A 22819-nucleotide genomic window follows, 5' to 3' on the forward strand; every position below is an offset into this window, starting at 1 on the left:
GGAGAGAGAGAGGGCGGCAGTATGAGATAGGGAACTTATCAGTTCAAATGGCCTTTATGGCCATTATAATGAGTAAATAATGGTGGGTTCCACTATCTAAATAATATCTATCTTTTTTTAACATTATATATATATATATATATATATATACACACACATATATACTAAACCCACCACAACATATGTTTAAACACATAGCCACTTAAAATGCATCAATTAAATATGTATGAAATGCGATGACCCCGAAAAATAATCTCCACGCACAATAATACCGGTTGTAGGTCCTATTTCGGACCTCCCAGCCCTAAAAACTAAAAAATGACAAAAATAGCAAACGATGCATTTCCAAGAGTCTTGAATTCAAGGAAATGCTCCAATCAACTCTAGGAACTTACCCGGCACACCCCACATTGTCTGGCATGCAAAACGAGACAATGATTAAAATAATCCAGAAAATCTAAAAATCCCAAAAATTGAAAAAGGGGAAAAATCAGGATCATTACATGCACTAAATCTGTTTGTTCCCAATGTATTACAAACAAAGGTGCTTTTATTCGGTCATTTCATGAATGTATTTTCCTCAATTAATTTTGGCCCTTCTGATCTCTCAGTACAGTTCGATCAAGCCATTGGGTGAGTGCTGGTCAAGATCAAGATTGCAGAAGAGAAAAGCGTAGGCGGTATCTTACTTCCAATGACAGCACAAACAAAACCTCAAGGAGGCGAGGTTGTTGCTATTGGAGAAGGTAAGACAATAGAAAAGAATAAGGTGGACATCAGTGTGAAGGTAATTGTTCAGTTTATTATTTTTTCTATTATTTTCTTAGGTGTTGCGTCTTCATCAAGTGTTTTGCTAACTAAATTTCTTATGTAGACTGGTGCTCAGGTGGTATATTTCAAGTATGCTGGGACTGAGGTGGAGTTCAATGGTTCAGATCATCTCATACTGAAAGAGGACGACATTGTTGGTATTCCTGAGACAGATGATGTGAAAGATTTAAAGCCCTTGAATGACAAAGTTTTGATCAAGGTTTCTTATCCTTCCAAATTATTTGTTTTGCTAGTTTGGTGATTTAATATGGGATACTTAGAAAAAGTAGTGCTAGTATCTTTAATCTTTCCTTGAAAATCGCATATCAAAGAACCTGCTTTCGTGATTGCATAATCTGAAGATTTGAATACTGTTGCTACTGTAGTATTCCCACTGCAAGCACAATATCGATCAATTGTTGTATTTGTTACCAGCCCAAACAGAAGCCTTTTCCTGCTTCTATTTTTCTAAAAGTCGAATCGCATTATATTACTTTCTCTCTTTCGTCTTGTGCTTTGTTCTTATTGTAATTTCCCTTGATACAATTTGGAACTATTGCGAAATACACTGTCACCGTGTTTAAATTTGAGCAGGTAGTAGAGGCTGAGGAAAAAACTGTTGGAAAGTTGTTGCTGACAAGGGCAAGCAAGGAGATGTTGGGGTTAATTAACTCCCTCCAACCCACTCAACAGTCGGCTGTTGTTGAGAGTTAAATCCCCCCTTCATCAAACACAGTGAAAGCATCATCACATCACATCAACACAAACATATATGAAAATAAAAATCACACACATTTACGCACAACACAATATTTTACATGGTTCACCCAACTCTAGTGTTACGTCCATGGGAGAGAGAAATTTCACTATTATGAATCAAGGAAGAGAATATACAATCACATGTCAAAACCACACTCACTCACTCATCATCTCTTTTGAGGCTACATGTATACACTCGGGAATTACATATACTCTCCCCTCTCCTCGTAACACTCACCCTTAAACCCTTTACATCTTTTCTCTCTCTAAACCCCTCAAACCCATCTCTATTTATAGAGTCTTCAAAACTCAATTCCTTGTTAGACAAGTATTCCTCAACTTGCATATAAGGAGTTACCATATCAATCTCAACTCTAAAATAGAAACTTAAAGGGATACAATTTCCTTCACAAATTTTAGCATTCCAAAATAGAAAAGGAAATTAATTTCTCACAGGAATTTTAAGCCACAAACCTAACAATCTCCACCTTGGCTCAAAATTCAATCTTCATGTGCTTCTCCATAGCTCCACCTCGAATAAAGATCTCTTCATAGCTCCACCTCAAGCTCTTTATAGCTCCACCTCAACTGAAATTTCTCTAGCTCAAATAAAGCACTACGATGAAATTGAGAAACGCTCTAACAATCTCCATCTTTTCTCAAATTCATCATTCTTCATTTGTTCTTCTATCCTCTCTATCCACCTCGTTGGTGTTCAATTGCTCACGTATAGCAACCCACCAATCTTCAACTCATCTTCATCAATTGCTTTTTTGGATTAAAACAACAAACCTTTCCTCTTCACTCTTTATATTCCCCTTTGCTCTTTATCGGGCTTAGAGTAAACCCCTTCATTCTTCACACCCCTTGCCCCATCTTGAGAACTAGCACCCACTCTTGGCTTGTCCCCAAAACTTGTTCCTCGTGGACTTCATCTTTATGACCTTTGCCCCATCTTGAAAACAAGCATCATCTAGATTATTCCAAGACTTGTTCCTCATGGGCTTCACACCATCAATATACCTTGTGTCATCATCAACTCTTGATTGAATCTCCGTAGCACCTCACGATCATCTTCTACTTTGACAAGCTTTATACCAATTTTCTACACTGATCTTCAGAACCAATCATAGGCTCTGACCAACCATCGGCTCTGATATTAGTTGTTGGGGATAATTAACTCCCTCCAACCCACTCAACGGTCGGCTGTTGTTGAGAGTTAAATCCCCCATTCATCAAACACAGCGAAAGCATCATCACATCACATCAACACAGTCATATATGAAGATAAAAATCACACACATCCACGCACAACACAATATTTTACATAGTTCACCCAACTCTAGTGTTACGTCCATGGGAGAGAGAGATTTCACTATTATGAATCAAGGAAGAGAATATACAACCATATGTCAAAACCCCACTCACTCATTTATCATCTCTTTTGAGGCTATATGTATACACTCGGGAATTACATATACTCTCTCATCTCCTTGCAACACTCACCCTTAAACCCCTTACATCTTTTCTCTCTCTTCTCTCTCTCTAAACCCCTCACACCCATCTCTATTTATAGAGTCTTTAAAAATCAATTCCTTGTTGGACAAGTATTCCTCAACTTACATACAAAGAGTTACCATATCAATCTCAACTCTAAAATAGAAACTTAATGGGATACAATTTTCTTCACAAATTTAAGCATTCCAAAACAGTAAAGGAAATTAATTTCTCACAGGAATTTTTAGTCACAAACCTTACAGGAGAAGCCTTCCATTGGCACAATAAGATATATTTTCTTTAACTTGAGAACTCAGTGCATCAATAATTTTTTATTCCACACACCCCCCCCCTGTCGAAAGCTTTAATTTGTTGCACTATTTGTGTATATTTGAATAAATGTTGTGCGATAGTCAAAAGCTTTTTAAGGTAATTAGGGTGTTCTATTGGATGACAGGTGATTGCTGTAGGGTCTGGTCCTCTGGATGAGGAAGGCAACAAGAAACCACTGTCTGTCTCTCCTGGAAACACAGTTTTGTTCTCCAAGTATACAGGAAATGACTTCAAAAGCAGTGATGATGCAGATTACATAGCTCTCAGGGCATCTGATGTGATGGCTGTGCTTTCTTAACTCTGCACCCATATGTGTTTGTGTTTTGTGTTCGATCACAAGTTTTTCCAGCAAATTCCTCACAAGATATGAGGATATCACTGTGATAACACCTTAAATATGTCCACAGCAACTATCTTTTTGTAGCCAACTGTAATAGTCTTTTATGCTTTGTTGTTTCTTTTAATTCTCTCTCCTTTGTTTTTCTTTTGTGTTATTGTTTGTTGAAATGGATGTCCTTAATTAATGTTTACATGTCTAAACATGGAAATCAAATTTCACTTTATTTTATGGTAATTCTGGGCTTTAGAAGAGAACGTTGCTCCCGGTATTCTAGTCCATTATTATCTAGATACTGGAATTTTGATCAAAAAATTTATTCTTACAATCTATGTGAAAAAAACAAAAGAAAGAAAAGAGAAGGAGGGAATATAGAAGAGAAAGACAGAGGGAGGAAGGAATAGATACATTTAGATTGTGGAATTTCTGGGGATTACAAAGGAGTGTGAGTGGAAAAAGAAATACTCGATTTTGTGCAGTTACAAAAGTTAGACCCCACTAATAAAACCTAAGTCTGTTAACTTAAAATGAGTAGTAGTTTTTACAACATCAAGTGATCCATCTACTTTCTGGATTGACCAAAGCTAAACCTTTCACCTTCCGATGCAAATAGGTGGATTATAAAGTTGAATGAGATGAAGTTGTGGATCATTGTGAGTTAAAACATCTAAGTATCCAAGAGCTGGTATGAGGCACAACATCTGCAGAAGCCCTTTGTTTCCTAACCATGAAAATGGAATTCATGTGGTGTACAGGAACGAAGAGAAAAATATAATTATAACTCTTCAATTGTCATTACGCTATATCCATATTTCACCTTATAAGAAGGGGGTTTCTTCCTCATCTTAAGGCAGAAAGTTCATTCAGAACTTCAAAAGGCTTGATGTTAATAGACATTACTAGCTTAGTTTTCGAATTCTGAACTATTTATCGATTAAATGAGGCAACTGAGTTATCATCATATTGTCCTCTCCATGCATTCCCATTTTCAGTACCACTGCAAGCTTGATTGGGGACTGCCACCTGGCCCAGATCTCCGTCCAAACTCATTTGTTGAACCTCCGTAGTTGACAGTATCTTTATGCTCTGGACACGACTTACAAATTCCCTGAAAACAATTTGAAAATGAAATGTCACATCAAGAGAATGATACATATGTTTGGTCACAGGATCATAATAGTGATAGCCCTTTTGACATAGCAGAATACCCCAAGAAAATACACCTAATAGATTTATCATCAAGTTTATGACGAGAAGGACTACGGTTATGAACAAAACAAGGACAGCCAAAAACACGAGGCAGAAAGTGAAACAATGTATAATCAGGTTGAAAAATCTGAAGTGGTGCCTTACCACCTAAAACTCGACTGGGAGTATGATTAATTAGAAAAGCAGCTATAAGAACAGCAATGTGCCAATAGAATTTAGGCACATGCATACCACTCAGAAGACATCGGACCACAGACATAAGATGACGGTTTTTGCGTTCAGCCACGCCATTTTGCTCAGGAGTATAGGGGCAAGTGAGTTGATGTAAAATCCCCTTTTTATTAAGTTCCGACCAGAACTCATTCGAAACATATTCTCATCCACTATCAGAACGAATATTATGGACAACAGTGTTATACTGGGTTTTGATCATTTGAAGAAACTGGGTTAATAAAAGAAACACATCAGATTTCTTTTTCAATAAATAAACCCAAGTACAACGAGAATAATCATCAATAAATGTCACATAATATCGATGTCCAGAGAAAGCAGTAACTGGGGAAGGGCCCCAGACATCAAAATGAATAAGATCAAACATACTAGGAGCACGACTCATATGATAAATATAGCTAGTTCTAGTATGTTTAGAAAGCTCACAAACTTCACATTGAAACTTATGGTCCTTACATGCTTTATTTAACGAAGGAAACAATAGACATAGATATTAAAAGTTTACATGCCCTAAATGTGCATGCCACAGACTAAAAGTGCGAAAAGAAACATCATAAACACTAGAAGTAGGTAGGACAGAAGCTTGAAGACTCATTCTTGGTGGTTCCCCAAAATAGTAAACCATCACGCTCATAACCTCTGCCAAAAATCCTCTTCGAATAATGGTCCTATAACAAACAGTGATCTGGTAAGAATATAACTGTACATTGAAGGTTTTTTGTAAGCCGGCTAACAGATAAAAGGTTAAAGGCAAATTTAGGTACATGAAGGACAGATGAAAAAGTAATATTAGGAGACAGACAAATATCACCCTTACTGTGAATGTAAGATGTAGAGACATCCGCAAGATATACAGATTGGGTAACAGGTATGACATTAGAAGAAAAAACTGATAACTCACCAGTCATGTGATCATTGGCCCCAGAATCCAGAACCCAAGTGGGCTGCTTGGCCTTAACATGAAATGCAGTAGGAATACCTATAGCAATAGTTGCAGTGGGAGCAATTGAAAGAGCACTAACTTTAGAAGCAAGGGAACCTAGCTGGTCCTGGATATGCCCAATCTGAAACTGAAGCTGGCTCAGTCCAGGAAATACAGTAGATCCACCAGTAGTAACAGGAGTTTCTGCAACAGCCGCAGTACGAGAAGAACCAGTTCCAGATAAACGATTCTTAGAAAATTTTTGATTCAATTCAGGATGAAGTTTGAAGCAACGAGCCTTAACATGTCCAACCCCTCCACAATGGTGACAAATAATCTGACCTCCAGAAGCTCGTGATCCAAAGTTGGCTGTAAAAGCCATACTATCCCCAGCAGTCTCAGACACTTGTACAGGAACAATTGAGGGCTGAATTAAATGGTGCCTGCGTGCTTCACCATCAACAGTAGCAAAGGCTTCCAACAGGGATGGCATTGGTGATGCATTCAAGATCTGAGACTTTAGTGGTTCAAATTCTGGGCATAATCCTATAAAAAACTGATAGGTATGCTAACGATCAAGACGTTTGACAAGAAGAGAGGCTGCCTCAGAAGGAAATTCACTGAGAGACTCATATTGAGCTAGTTCTTCCCAACGAGATCTCAAATACCCAAAATAATCAGTTACAGACAAATTTAGGCCTTCATGCGAGGCCTTTGCAATATCTTGATATAATTCAAAAATATGAGCATCATTCCTAGAATGAGCATAGATTTGATTCAAAGCAGTCCACAAGTCATTAACAGAGTCATAAAACATGAATATATTATAAATGCGTTCCTCCATAGAATTAAACATCCATCCTAAAATGGTGTAATTGTCCATATCCCACTGAGCATATTTAGGATCTTTAATATCTGGCATCTTTTCAGTACCCAAAATCCACCCTGATTTGCCTTTTCCACCAACATAAAGGCTGAGGGAACGAGCCCAGGATGCAAAATTACGGCCATTCAACAGCACACTAGTAACTCGTTGAGCCGGTGTGTGTTGCGCCGAAAAGAGAGTTTCTTTATTATTACTTGATTCAACCATACTATTAAATAGATCAATTCAACAGATTACCAATAATTTCAAATAAAGGAGGAATAAATCTGATTTTGATCAAACCAAGAAGCCGGAGACATGGCGATCTGATCCAAAAATGCTCCCGAATATCCCGGCAGCCCCAAAAAATTACAAACACGTCTTCTGACATTTAGTATATGAAAAAGACTAAGGGAATACCCCGACAGGGGTCGAACCTAGAGGAGATTGACTCCCCCTGGGACTGTCGCAACAGCGACCTGAAAAAGAGGGAAGGTCTGTGAAAAAAAAAAAATAGGGAAGGGGCTGTAACGAGATAGAGAGAGATATTAAAAGAGGTGGTGAAAGAGAGAGAGATGGGGGAGGCGTAGGTTTGAGGCTCTGATACCAAAAAGTAACTTGGTAAAATTGGCGTACTCAATTTGAAAGCCTAACTATCATTATATACAAGCGAAAAATTACAAATATAGAAAAGAGAATAAAATCAAATCAAAATAAGGAGAATAAAATAAAATCAAATCAAATCAGAATAAAAATATAATCCCTAAAAATTAGCCTATATTGAAGACCCAATAAATCTGCCATAATCATTGAGTCAACTTATAGATAAGATTTCCAACACTGCTGTTGTTGTTACCACTGCTGCTGCTGTGGATTAATGGAAGACTGCAATAGTTGTTGCAGCTGCTGCTGGGACCATGCCAAAGCTGATTGTTGGAATTGAACAAACAATAGGAGGAAAGAATTTTGATTGAACTGCAGGAAATTGACGATTCTGTTGCATGTTGATCCACTGCACTAAACTAATGCTAGGGAAGATTGAGCTAGAGGCATCCTTTATGCCAAATTCATCTCGAAGCCATGGCTTGCCTCTATTGAAAGAAGTCTCCATCTCGGACTCATCATCTGCAAAGGAACCCTCAAGTAAGGAAAATATAGATAGATGGTAGAGCCCCTAGACAAACTAATGAATCAAAAATAATTCTTTGATAGATTTTGTAAAATAAATGTCTTCCTTGACTCATCATTTTGTTATAGGGAAGAGAAGGGAGGATGAATTGTTAACATATCATCTCTCCCTGCAGTGTTTGGTTCACTTAATGAGGAGAAAAACATAAAAGCAATATAGTGATTAGGTAAGAGATTGTCGGTCCCTGCCCAAAAGAATTTTTGAAACTGAGGTGATATGGAGTGAATTGGGACAAATACAAAAACAAAGCATACCGTGAAAAAAAACAGAAGAATACAATTATAACTTTTCAATCATCATTACGTTTGTATCCATATTTCACCTTATAAGAAGGGGCTTTCTTCCTCATCTTAAGGCAGAAAGCTCATTCAAAACTTCAAAAGGCTTAATGTTGATAGACATTACCAGGTTAGTTTTCGAATTCTGAACTATTTATCAATTGAACGAGGTAGCTGAGTTATCATCATATTGTCCTCTCCATGCATTTCCATTTTCAGTACCACTGCAAGCTTGATTGGGGACTGCCACATGGCCCAGATCTCCGTCCAAACTCATTTGTTGAACCTCCGCATTTGCTGAAACCCCTTGACAACAAAGCATCAGGTTGCAAACCATCGATATTAGCAGTGAAGGGAAGGTTTTTTCTAGAATGAGATTGAACATCCCCATCCATACAGACCCTTGAGTGAAAAATTCTGCATCCAAGCAATATAACGTTGCGGATGATGAAGCTTCCAATTGATCGGTAACAGTACCTTCGAATTTTGGTTGCTCTAGCCCTTTTGTGCTGGGCAATTCATGTTTGATCTTGATTTCAGACTTGTTTTGTAGCTGTTGAACCAGATTAGTAGCAGGATCAACTGCCAAATCCGCAACGTGCATGAAAGGTGAAGTTGAGAAGTTGTTGCAGCTAAGTTGTTGCTACTGATGTTGAGACAAAGGCATCTGTTGCAATTGCCGAACATTTGTTGTGGCATCTGAGGCTCCAAAGGAGGGCTTACTGGGGACAGTAGTTGTTGCGATATGACTGCTGCTGCAATTTTTGCAGCAGTTGTAGCTGAAGCTGATGCTCTGAGAGAGACTGCTGCGACATATGGTGAACTTGTGGACTCTGTAACAGGCTATGTTGAAACAATTGTGAAAAGGTCTGCTGCAATGGTGTCTGCTGTTGCCTATGTGAAAGGTTAGGTTGCCCCATTTGTTGCTGATCGAAACTGCAAGTCTTGTGGCAAGGATGTCAGCTGAAATGAATTCCTATTAGCAGAAGGGTTGTTTTGCTTAGATTGCGTATTCCCTTGTCAGTAGTTGTTGTTGCTGAAGTTGGGAGTATATAGCTGGTTGCTGTGATTTTTGGTTCGCAGTGTGGTTGGGGGCAATTACACCATTATTTACCAGAGATGGTTGCAATATGTGGTGCTGTTGCTGCTGTTATGGCTGTATCTGTTATGATTGCTGCTGTTATTGTTACCGACACTGCTACTGCTGTTGCTGTTGCTGTGGATTAATAGAAGACTGCAACAGTTGTTGCAGCTGTTACTGGGACCATGCCAGAGCTGACTGCTGGAATTGAACAAACAATAGGCGGAAAGAATCCTGATTGAACGACAGGAAACTGACTATTCTGTTGCATGTTCATCCACTGCACTAAACTAATACCAGGGAAGAGAAGATTGAGCTAGAGGCATCCTTTATGCCAAATTCATCTCCAAGCCAGGGCATGCCTCTCTTGAAAGAATTCTCCTTTTCCTAGTAATCAAGGTAAAACAATGTTTGTTAAACCTGCTATTATGCCTAAACCATGTTTGCCTGATGCATCACATTCTGCTATGTCTTATGTGCCTAAATTGTTGTATTGCACTTTTTGTGGGAAAAATGGACATAAGTACAACTCATGCCTTCGTAGGAAAAAGAAAGATTTTTCTAAAATTGAGTCTCAAAATTTTCATGCTAAGAACAAGGTGCGTTCTAAAGGGAAAAAGAAATTGTCACCTAAGGTTTTTAGAACTGAAATTTTGCCTAAGAAAGAGGTAAAGAGATTAAAAGAATTTCAAGAAGTGAGAGTGAGAACTGTGTGGATCAAAAAGTCTGATTTGATCAATTATGTGCCTGTTGAGTCCTTGGAACAAGTTTCCAAGAGGACTTTACCCTCAAACTGAGTTCTACAAAATTCAATGATCATGGCATGTGTTTAAAACAAAAATTTTGTTGCCATTGAATCATTTGTTAGGGTTTGGTTAGGGTTTGATTTTCTGATCATGATCTTCTTTGTATACATGTGAAAGTTCTTTTGAAGAATTTATGATCTATCTTTGAATGTAAATAGAGACACATGATAATTTGAATAAAAATAGATTCTTGATTTGTAATCTATACAGTGAAAGATGATTTGCATTGTTCAGGAAATTTTTAGATTTGAATCTATTAAGTTCATAAACTTTTGTGCACTAGTCCATCTTTGACAAATTTGGTTGAAAATCTTTTGATCTGTTGACTAGATTTATTGTTCACAAAAGTTATAAAGGTTATTGCTTTAAAAAAAATAGGAGCTAAAACAAAAATAAAAAGATTGAAAAAAAATATATTCAGCTTGAAAGAAAAAGAAGGAAAAAAAATGCTAGAGCCCCTAGACAAACTAATGAATCAAAAATAGTTCTTTGATAGTTTCTGTAAAATAAATATCTTCCTTGACTCATCATTTTGTTACAGGGAAGAGAAGGGAGGATGAATTGTTAACACATCATCTCTCCCTGCAGTGTCTGGTTCAGTTAACGAGGAGAAAAAAGAAAAGCAATATAGTGATTAGGTGAGAGATTGTCGCTCCCGGCCCAAAAGAATTCTCATTTTGAAACTGAGGTGATATGGAGTGAATTGGGACAAATACAAAATCAAAGCATACCGTGAAAACCAAACAGATAAGTTTTTCTTTTCTTATTCTTAATTTCTCTTTTCTTTTCGTTTCTCCTCCCTATTTTCTCTTCTCAAATGAAGAACCGGAAGGCAGGTGAAACTCACTTTACATCAAACGCATTACAGGAGATAGCTTAGTGGTATATTTTAGTTAGCTGGCAACCCCGGTTGTTTAGGGAACTTAGGTCTGAAAAATGGAGGTGGACATATGTAGAAAGGAGTCACAACAGGTTCAATTCCCCAAATTGAAACTCGACTAGGACGTGAACATGCAATCAATGTCTTCCCATATTCCGACCACACATCTTATGGACTGTGAATCTTCAAATCCATTCATATGCCTCACACACAAACAGCCCTGAAGTTGGTTCATAGATTGTTGAGAAGCCAGTCTTACTTATTCCCACATCGTTTAAATAGGCGCAATATTTGAGGTATATTAGCTGGGGAAGCAATGGAAGCTACAGCAATCACGGGACGAAGTGGTTGGGTTGTGATTCCGTACAAGCGGGCTCGGACCCAGGAAAGTACCCTGTGCCATGATATCCGCCGAGATGCGGTCTATGAGATTAGATAACTTCGAGATTGGGAAGTGTCGTTCGCACTTCGGTGTGATGAGGCTGAGACACGTGTGGAGTTCAATGGACTCTTCGTCGAAGTAATTGGCTGATTCAACAGTTATCCATTTGGCCCATTTGAGGCTAACTGAACGGGGCTTATGATCTCGTGGTTCACTTTTTTATTTTATAAATTATGTCGCACTAAAAAAAAAAAAAAAACCATCAATTGTTGCATTCGTGTTCCTTCTAGTTTGAGACCCGGACCTACTAAATCAGGCGAATGTCCATCATCTGTTGTACCCATATTACAATCGAAACTTCTAAACCGGGCGAGTTTTGCTCCAAAATCTGCTGTGCCCATGCCTTTCCAAGCCCATCGCGTAATATTTTTAGAATTTCTGGTGTGGCCCAACCACCACTCAAGTTGTTTTATTGACTTAAAATTACTAAACTATCCTTTCCGTTCCTACTGTTCCTACCAAATTAATGGTTCTTTATAAATATTATCTAATTTCTCTCTGTTTATTTCTTTCTATATATGTAATTTTTACTATTCTTTCTCTTTCCCAAGCAATATTTTGAACTTTTTTTTTTTTTTTTTTTTTTGTAATTTAAAATAAAAACACACATTCACACATTATTTTTGCTTCCATGGGACTCGAACGCTCACAAAAATTTCAATCTAAAATCACCCATTCCAAATATTTTGATCATAAAAATTATAAATGCCAAGTTATTTCACAATAATTAGACAATTATTAATCAAAAGTGAGGTTTAAAATAATTTATGAAATAGTTGTGAAGTGTAAGAATATTTTTGAAGGATAATTACGTTATTCTATTTTATTTTATTTTAAAAAATTAAAGTGCATGAGGTTAGAAAAAGCTAGAAAAATATTATTCCTCGTATTTATTTCTTTCTTTAATTTTCTGTTTTTTTTTTTTCAAAAATAAATAAAGGGAACATAAGAGATTGGATATTGATGTGAATAACATCTTTTACTTTAGAGTTATTTGGGGACAAATAAATTTTCGCCCCTTGATTTATGTTGTTAAATAAATAAATAATAGGTGCTCAAAACCACCGGCGCAGGTTATCACTCACCAACGTTTATGCAAAGAAGCTGACTCATTAATATCACATCTAGAATCTACGTGTCTCATAACCATTTAATTTTAGGAACCCACATCACCATTGACTGGGACAATACATTCGGCTTCAATTTTGACTTAAAATCTCTCCAATAAAGATAAGTCCGAATATTCATTTAATAATAAAATATAATTTCTTGTCACATGTCATTCTCATGTTATCAATTTTTTTTTGATAAATATTCAAATCTTGTTATGTATATATATATATATAATGCAAGTGGGGCCCACAATGAAGCATGTCATCCATGACATCACAATTTAAAGTTTACGAGGGAGATTTTAGTAGTGGCTTCTTAGGGAAGCCAATTCCTGCGCCTATATATATGGCCATACATATGTGCTGCTGGTGTGTGTTTTTGGAATAATAAATTTTTATTCTCTCTATCTCTCTTCCGTTCTCTCTCTCTCCATCTCTTTATATTACTCTCTTTATATATATATATACACACGCATATATATTTATTACACGTTATCAGCACGAGCTCCATCCATCTCAGATTTGAAGAAAAAACTTTCTTTCCTTCTTTCTATCAGAACTATATATCTATTTTGTTATATTAGTTTTGATAGATTGTTGGGTTAGTTTGCTTTATCGAAGAAAATAGTATTTCTAACTTCAAAGGTTATTATGAAAATGTCAAATCTGACAAAGCTAGAATTCGTGGCCCTGAATATTTCTGGCAAAAATTATTTATCTTGGATTCTTGATGCTCAGATCCATTTGGATGCCATGAGCTTTGGAGACACAATCAAAGAAAAAAATGATGCATCATTACAAGATAAAGCGAAGGTCATGATTTTCCTCCGGCGCCATATTAGTGAGAAACTGAAAACTGAATACCTCACTGAAAGAGATCCACTTTGTTTGTGGAATAATTTGTAAAAAAGATATGATCATCAAAAAACAGTCATCCTCCCAAAGGCCAGGGCTGATTGGCTGCAACTGAGGTTGCAAGATTTTAAACTGTGACTGAATATAACTCTGCTCTATTCAAAATCAGCTCTACATTGAAATTATGTGGTGATACTGTAACTGATGAACTTTTGTTAGAAAAAACATTCACCACATTTCACGCCTCGAATGTACTCTTGCAACTGTAATATCGAGAGCGTAGATTTAAAAAATATTCAGAACTGATATCATGTTTACTTGTGGCAGAGCAAAATAATGAACTTTTATTGAGAAACCACCAGTCCCGTCCAACTGGATCGACACCGATCCCTGAAATATATGTTGCCTCATCCCGTGGTCGTGGACGCGGACACGGACGTGGTCGTAGTGGTAGAAATGAATATGGTCGTGGCAAAAATAAATACCACAATAATGAATATGGCCGTGGTAGAAATCATTCTTATTATCGTGAAGGATATCAATCATCACATTTTCACAATCAGAGATCCACACCATATCTTCAAAGGAGAGATCATCATGAAATGAAACAGGGAAAAGGGAAGGATGTGGCTCAACCTTTCAAGGCACACGATAATACTTGTTATAGGTGTGGAATGACAGGGCATTGGCAAAGTATTTGTAATCTGGCTGAACTTTACCAAGCCTCAATGAAAGAAAAAGGAAAACAAAAGGAAATGAATTTCCTTAATCATGATGAGTCAGTTGACATCACAAATCTAGAAATGAATTTCATTGATCGTAATGAGCCAGTTAACATCACAAATTTGGATGCATTAGATTTCTTTGAGAACCGTGATGAAAAGATAGACTTCCTGATTAGTGATGGAAATGTCCACACCAATTAATCTTATTTTCTTTTCATATTCTGTCTACTATGTTTTTATTTTCCTTATATTTTCTAGTTTGTATTAAAGTTTTTATTTTCTAATTTGTATTAAAGTTTCTTTTGTTATAAAAGTTTCTTTTCTGATAAAGAAATTTACATGAATAAGAATGGATCTGACTAGTTCCAAAATAAATGGTGAAGACATATGTCTTGCAGATAGTGGAACAACACATACAATCTTTCGCAATCAAAAAAAATTTTCCCACTTAACTCTGACAGACGCCAGTGTCAGTACCATATCAGGTCCCACCGACTTGATTGAAGGCTCCGGACAAGCCAGCATCATTTTACCACATAGAACAAGATTACAAATCAATAATGCCTTATATTCTACAAGATCTCGGAGAAATCTGTTAAGTTTTAAAAACTTGCGTCATAATGGGTATCATATTGAGACTGCAAATGAAAGAAATATGGAATATCTCTACATTACTTCTATTACCTCAGGCAAGAAGCTGATATTAGAAAAACTCATTGTTTTCTCTTCTGGGTTATACTATACAACCATTAGAACAATTGAGTCAAATGCTGTGATCCATAATTGACTTGGTCACCTAGGGAGTACAATGATGCATCGAATTATTGAAAATTCACATGGACACCCACTGAAGGATCAAAAAATCATCTTACCAAATAATCATTTATGCACCGCCTGCTTACAAGGTAAGTTGATTATCAGACCATCCCCTTCAAAAGTCATTTTTTAGTCTTCCCCATTTTTACAACGAATTCACGGGGATATATGTGAGCCAATTCATCCACCCTGTGGACCATTTCGCTATTTTATGGTCTTAATTGATGCCTCAACAAGATGGTCGCATGTTTGTCTGCTTTCTACCCGTAATGTTGCATTTGCTAGACTCCTTGCTCAAATCATCAAATTACGGACACACTTTCCTGATTACCCAATTAAGACAATCCGTCTTGATAATGCCGCTGAATTTTCTTCTCAAGCTTTTGATGATTATTGCGTGTCAGTTGGAATTAATGTTGAACACCCTGTTGCACACACTCATACTCAAAATGGTATGGTTGAATCTTTTATTAAAAGATTTCAGTTAATTGGTCGTCCTTTACTTATGCGAACAAAATTACTTATTTCTGCCTGAGGTCATGCCATATTGCATGCTGCATCACTAGTTCGTATACGACCAACTGCTTATCATAAGTACTCACCATTACAACTTGTTTTTGGTCAACAACCAAATATCTCCCACATATGAGTTTTTGGTTATGCTGTATATGTTCCAATTGCACCACCCCAACGCACTAAAATGGGTCCTCAACATAGACTTGGAATTTATGTTGGTTTTGATTCTCTATCTATTATTAGATATCTTGAACCCCTGACAGATGATATCTTTAAAGCATGATTTGCTGACTGTCATTTTGATGAGACTGTTTTCCCACCATTAGGGGGAGAAAAGGCACAGCAGTAACGTGATCTTACTTGGAATTCCCTGGAATTGTCTCATTTTGATCCTCGTACAAACCAATGTGAACGATAAGTTCAGAGAATCATTGACTTGCAAAATGTTGCAAATCAATTACCTGATGCATTTACTGATACAAAGAAAGTGATAAAATCACATATCCCAGCTGCAAATGTGCCAGAACGAATTACTGTCCCTGAGGGACCTTCTGTCAGTAATGCAGCAAATGCATATAAAACATGCCTAAAGCGTGGCAGACCAATTGGCACAAAAGATACCGCTCCTCGTAAAAGGAAATCACAAAGAAAAGCGGGCACACCTGAAGAGGCCACAAAAGGAGCAACAGATATTATTGATCAATCTGAGATAATAGCCTTTGATAAGACAGAGGCTCTTGATGAATCTCAGGTACCTAAAAATGATGAAATAATAAATATTGATGAGGCAAAAGCAACAGATGATGATATGGCCCTTGATGAGGCACATGCCCTTGATGAGGCAAAGGTATCTGAAAATGATGAGATCTCAGTAAATTATGAAACGAGATGAAATAGAAATGAAATTGTTATCGACAACATATTCTCATATCTCGTTGCTCTTGATATTGAAAATGAGGATCCGGAATCTCAAAACGTCGAAGAATGTCGACGAAGAAATGATTGGCCAAAATGGAAAGAAGCGATACAAGTAAAGCTAAATTCATTAGCTAAACGTGAAGTATTTGGACCAATAGTCTAGACACCTGAGGGTGTTAACCCTGTTGGATACAAATGGGTGTTTGTACGAAAACGTAATGAGAAAAATGAAATTGTGAGATACAAAGCTCGACTAATAGCTCAAGGTTTCTCACAGAGACCTGGTGTTGATTATGAGGAAACATACTCCCCTATGATTGATGCACCTACTTTTAGATTCATAATACATTTGGCAGTCACAGAAAGATTGCATATGCATCTAATGGACGTGGTTACAGCATATTTATATGGATCACTAGATAGTGATATTTATATGAAAATTCTAAAAGGATTTAAAATGCTTGAAACAAAACCACGTAATATGCACTCGATAAAATTACAACGATCCTTGTATGGATTGAAGCAATCTGGACGAATATGGTACAATTGCCTTAGCGATTACTTACTCAAGGAAGGGTATGTGAACAGTCATATTTGTCCATGCATTTTTATTAACAAATCAGAATCTGGTTTTGTTATTGTTGCAGTATATGTTGATGATCTGAATCTTGTGGGAACATTGGGTGAGATCGAAAAGACGGCCATTTATTTAAAGAAAGAATTCGAAATGAAAGATCTCGGAAAGACAAAATTCTGCCTTGGGTTGCAGGTTGAATATTTTTCAAGCGGTTTTCTCATCCATCAATTAACATATACAGAAAAGATTCTGAAACATTTTCATATGGATAAAGCCTATCCATTGAGCTTCCCAATGATTGTCCGATCACTTGACATCAAGAAAGATCTTTTTCGTCCTCGAGAGGATGATGAAGAACCCCTTAGTCCTGAAGTGCCTTATCTTAGTGCGATTGGTGCTCTTTTGTATCTTGCAAATTGCACAAGACCTGACATAATTTTTCCAGTCAATTTATTAGCAAGGTACAGGTCTGCACCAACTCGCAGACATTGGAATAGAATCAAACACATATTGCGATATCTTCGTGGTACAACTGATATGGGATTATTTTATTCAAAAGCATCAAATTCTCAATTAGTTGGATATGCTGATGCCGGCTATCTCTCTGACCCACATAAAGCCTATTCACAAACAGGATATGTGTTTACCTGTGGCGGCACTGCTATATCATGGCGATCAATGAAACAGACAATGATTGCAACTTCTTCAAATCATTCTAAGATACTCGCAATTCATGAGGCAAACAGGGAATTCATTTGGTTGAGATCAATGATCCAACATATTCGAACAACATGTGGTCTCTCATCAATAAAAGATAGCCCAACAATATTATATGAAGATAATGCGGCATTCATTGCACAGATGAAAGAAGGGTATATTAAAAGTGACAGGACCAAGCACATCTTACCAAAATTCTTTTTTGAATATGACTCCAGAAAAAGGGTGATATTGATATTCATAAGATACGTTCATGTGAAAATCTAGTAGATCTAGTCACTAAAACGCTTCCAACTACAACATTCAAGAAACTGGTGCACAACATTGGAATGCGTCAACTAAATGATATTCAGGATTGATCTAATGAGGGGGAGTAATTGATCGAAGAGGTATTAGCATACTGTACTCTTTTTCCTTCGTCCAGGTTTTATCCCACTGGGTTTGTTGACAAGGTTTTAATGAGGTAGTTTTAATCTATGCAATATCATTTTCAGATACATAAGAATACTGTACTCTTTTTCCTTCGCTAGGGTTTTGTCCCACCGGGTTTTCCTTAGCAAGGTTTTTAACGAGGCATATTCTTAATGTAGTATTATGGACCCCAAGGGGGAGTGTTATGTATATATATAAAATGGAAGTAGGGCCCACAATGAAGTATGTCATCCATGACATCACAATTTAAAGCTTACAGAGGAAGATTTTAGTAGTGGCTTCTTAGGGAAGCCAATTCCTGCGCCTATATATATGTCCATACATATGTACTACTGGTGTGTGTTTTTGGAATAACAAATTTTCATTCTCTCTGTCTCTCTTCCGTTCTCTCTCTCTCTCCATCTCTTTATATTACTCTCTTTATATATGTTCAGGACGTCGACATCTATGAATTAAATTAGGGTTAATTTCACTTACACCCCTTGAAGTTTGATTAAATATTACCCTCAAATATCTTTCGAAAATAACTATCATTTACATTACAAACTTTTACTCCGTTTTTCACTCACACCTCAATCATTACTTGCACAATTATGACACAATATAAAATGACCTAAATACCCCTTGACTTTGTTAAAACAACTCGTTAACCTAAGAATTAGATAAAAAGACTAAGGATAAAGTACAGCCACACCCTTTGAGGTTTGGCAAAAGGACACTTAGAGGAAACTTACCTATTTTTTTGGACAAAGACACCCCCTGAAGGTTAAAAAATGGACAAAGACACCCCTTTACATGAGACATTGACCAAATTACCATTTGACTATTTAGGAGACTTTTTTAACTTTACAATTTAATAAATTGGACCAATCCACTCTCATGAATAATTTATGTAAAAAAAAAAAAAAAAAAACTTTATATTGTTCACCTTTTTTTATTATTTTTAAATGTCCCAACTTCTTAAAAATGTAGACGTCTAAATGATTTTTTGAATCCAATACATAAATTTCAAATAAATTATATTTTGTTATTACTTCTTTTCTTTTTCTTTTTTTTTTTTAAATCAAGATGCTTAATTCTTTCATCTAAAAAAATTAAACCAATCTCTTTTCCTTAAAAATAAAAAAAATATGGTACCAGTATAACTTTATGTATCTTAAATTATATAACAAATATTATGCATTTCCCAATATAAAAGGGAAAAAAAACAGTAAAACAAAGGGAAAAAAAATTATAAAACAAAGGGAAAAAAAATAAACAAAGGCATGCACAAAGTTAAAATGCATAAAGTTATACTGGTATCTATTTTCTTTTATATTGGGAAATGCATAATATTTGATATATAATTTAAGATGTATAAAGTTATACTGGTACTATATTTTTTATTTTTAAGGAAAAGAGATTGGTTTAATTTTTTTAGATGTAATAATTAAATATCTTAATTTAAAAATAAAAAAGAATAAGAAAAGAAGTAATAATAAAATATAATTTATTTGAAATATATGTATTGAATCAAAAAATCATTTTAGACGTCTACATTTTTATGAAGTTGGGACATTTATAAAGTAAATAGCCAAAAAAAAAAAAAAAAGTGAACTATATAAAGTTTTTTTTTTTTTACTTTTTTTTTATGTATAAATTATTTATGAGGGTAAATTGGTCCAATTTATTAAATTATAAAGTTAAAAAAAAGTCTCCTAAACGGTCAAAGGGTAATTTGGTCAATTTTTTATGTAAAGGGATGTTTTTGTCCATTTTTGAACATTCAGGCTTTATCCAAAAAATAGGTAAGTTTCATCTGAGTGTCCTTTTACCAAACCTGAGGGGGTGTGGCTGTACTTTACCCAAAGACTAAAATATCCCTAAAACTATATATACATACATATATACGCTTACCCATTTTGTTTGAACATATTATATATATATATATATATATATATAAACCCATTTTGTGTGAAAACTAATAGCAAACCATTCACGAAGAACCTCATTCTTTCCCCCTAGTCACTAAAAATATTAATTACTAGAGGATAAGAGATGGAAGACTTTTAATCATTTGAACTATTTGAGTTCAGTTCCTTATTCTTAAGATGGCAATTACCAAGCTATTGGAAGGAGGATTCATCATAATATAGAAAAGGACAGCAAATATCAAACCAGTCCAGTGGGGTAAATAAATTCTAAAACAGAGACCATGGTGATCCGACTTGATTATTAATTTATTACAATGCCATCTTTAGGTCTACTTAAAGCATAAATATCTCAATTGTTGAAAACAATTCTCTTTGAAATGGAAAAAACCGATCAATATTGTTGATAGTAAAGTTCTGTGAACTAAAAAATAAAATAAAATCATTAGTCACAGCCTTCCTATACTATTACTGCCTGTTTGGTGAATTTACATTATCTTTGTGGTTTGGTCATGCAAAATATTACAATCATTGTGTTTCAAAATGAAAGATAAAATGACCAACTACAGTGATTGACTGATCAAATATGGCAAGTAGTAGTAGTCTAATAGCATTGCTCAAATTCCACTTTCTTAGGAGACTGTTTGTTTATCATTTGGTTAACAAATCATACAGTTCTCGATCATGTGAATATAACCTCGTTCATAACGATTCAATCCACAAAGGCCAGAATTTGGACTCCATTGAGGAAACTTTTCGTAGTTCTATTTGTAGTTGTTAACTCAATTCAGCCTAGGCTTACCACTCATCGCTCATTCATGCCGGCCAGCCTGAAAGGCACCTCGACGCGCTGAAATACGACGCTTGCAACGTCAAAGCTCCACCCAACGCCGTCGACGGTGGTTGCTTCCTTCGCGACAGAGCTCCACCCAATTCCAAATTTTGAAGCCCATCAAAGGCGACAAGACCTCGGAGGTCGCCGTCGACTCCACCCACAATCTCTGGTTCTGCATCTTCCCTCCCTCCAAACCACCACCGTCCACAAGACCATGAATATCCACCACCACCCATCACCAACGACCACCACCAATTTATTAATTACACTGCAGTGTCTAGCCCTTCGCCGTGATTGCATAGAGATGTGGCCGCCAGGATCTCCCTCCGTCCCGCAAAGGGTGTAGGAAGACAACTTTTTAAGAGTGTTATTTTTTATGATTTTTTTTTTATAGTAGTATGAGATGAATTTTCAAATATGCCCCTGTAGTAATTTACCAGTACTGTACAAAAATTTGTCTTCACCCATACCACTTAATGCAGTAAACTTTTACCAGAGTTTCTTAAATGTTGGCGCCAATATGCAATACAGAGTACTCCATGTTTTAAACTAAATTCATCAAATGCGCGCTTATTTACAAATTCAAATTGAATAGATTAGATTATTTTTCTTTAACACAATCCAGCTAAATCACATACTCTGTTACCCTTATTCAAAAAACTCATAACCCACATACTCTATTGCTGTTACACTCATAATCCATATACTCTGTTGATGTTACAAAAGGATCAAGTTCATTTTTTTCATGTAAGGAGTTCAACCCACAAAGACTCTGTTGCTCTTATCCAAAGGAGTTCATCTTTTTCATGTAAGGAGTTCTAACTTATTACCATCTTTAAAAGTAGTTCATCTTTATCCAAACTTTTATCTTTTGTTATCTCTCTCATGCTTATCATTCCTCGGTTCTCTTTCTTTACTCTTTGCACTACTTAGGTTTCAAATTTAAGATGGAAATATTATCAAGTTCAAATTTTGTTCAGCCCAACGCCAGAAAAAATTTAACTAATGAAGAACGCCAAGCAATTTTTGCAGTTCTGTTAAAGAAAAGTGAAAATGGAAAATTAAAAAAGGGCTCAATAAGTGCCACAGCAAAAATGTTTTCTGTTTGCGTAAGAACAGTTCAACGAATTTGGCAGCAAGCAATGACAAGTTTTTCAAATGGGTTTGTAGTTGATGTATCCGACAAGAAGCCGAAGAGAGTTGGTCGCAAGCGGGTACAAATTGATTGCAGTAAAGTCTCAGAAATTCCTCTTCGGCAACGAACAAACATTCGATCTTTATCGTTTGCTATGCAAGTTGCTAAATCAACACTCCATAGAAGAATCAAAGAGGGTTTTATTAGACCGCATTCAAATGTATTGAAGCCGTATTTATCAGAAGAAAACAAAAAGGCAAGGCTTATGCACTGTTTGTCAATGCTTGAGCCATCTAGTCTTCACAATATGCCAATTTTCTGCAATATGTTTAACCATGTCCACATTGATGAAAAGTGATTTTATATGTCTAAAGAAGCAGATAAATATTATCTTCTTCCGGAAGAAGCTAAACCCGTACGCACTTGTAAGAGCAAGCGATTCATTACAAAGGTCATGTTTTTAGCAGCTGTTGCTAGGCACGATTTGATACATCTGGTAATGAAGTGTTCTCGGGAAAGATTGGAATTTATCCATTTACATGCAAGGCTCCTGCCATGTGATAATTCTAATTTTCAGCATTTTAGAATTTTTAATGCAAGGGCATTTTCGTCTTTTCACTTTACCATCCGGG

At 36.1% G+C, this 22819-nt stretch overlaps 1 protein-coding gene and 1 pseudogene across 1 annotated transcript; both read left to right on the forward strand.

The window, feature by feature from the left end:
* The first annotated feature begins 569 nt into the window (after positions 1-569).
* LOC132301681 (20 kDa chaperonin, chloroplastic-like) lies at positions 570-3853 on the forward strand (annotated as a pseudogene).
* Positions 3854-21999: 18146 nt separating this feature from the next.
* LOC132301682 (uncharacterized) lies at positions 22000-22545 on the forward strand. Its single transcript, XM_059798919.1, has one exon. The coding sequence runs from the start codon at positions 22000-22002 to the stop codon at positions 22543-22545; it is 546 nt and encodes a 181-aa protein (XP_059654902.1).
* Positions 22546-22819: the final 274 nt, after the last annotated feature.

This window comes from Cornus florida, unplaced genomic scaffold, assembly GCF_030987335.1.
Source record: "Cornus florida cultivar Cherokee Brave unplaced genomic scaffold, ASM3098733v1 CherokeeBrave_3.0.0_Hap2_Chr03, whole genome shotgun sequence".
NCBI lineage: Eukaryota > Viridiplantae > Streptophyta > Magnoliopsida > Cornales > Cornaceae > Cornus > Cornus florida.

What these genes read in the sequence shown, in the direction of transcription:
- LOC132301682 (XM_059798919.1), top strand. Translation starts at nt 22,000, where the DNA reads ATGGAAATATTATCAAGTTCAAATTTTGTTCAGCCCAACGCCAGAAAA.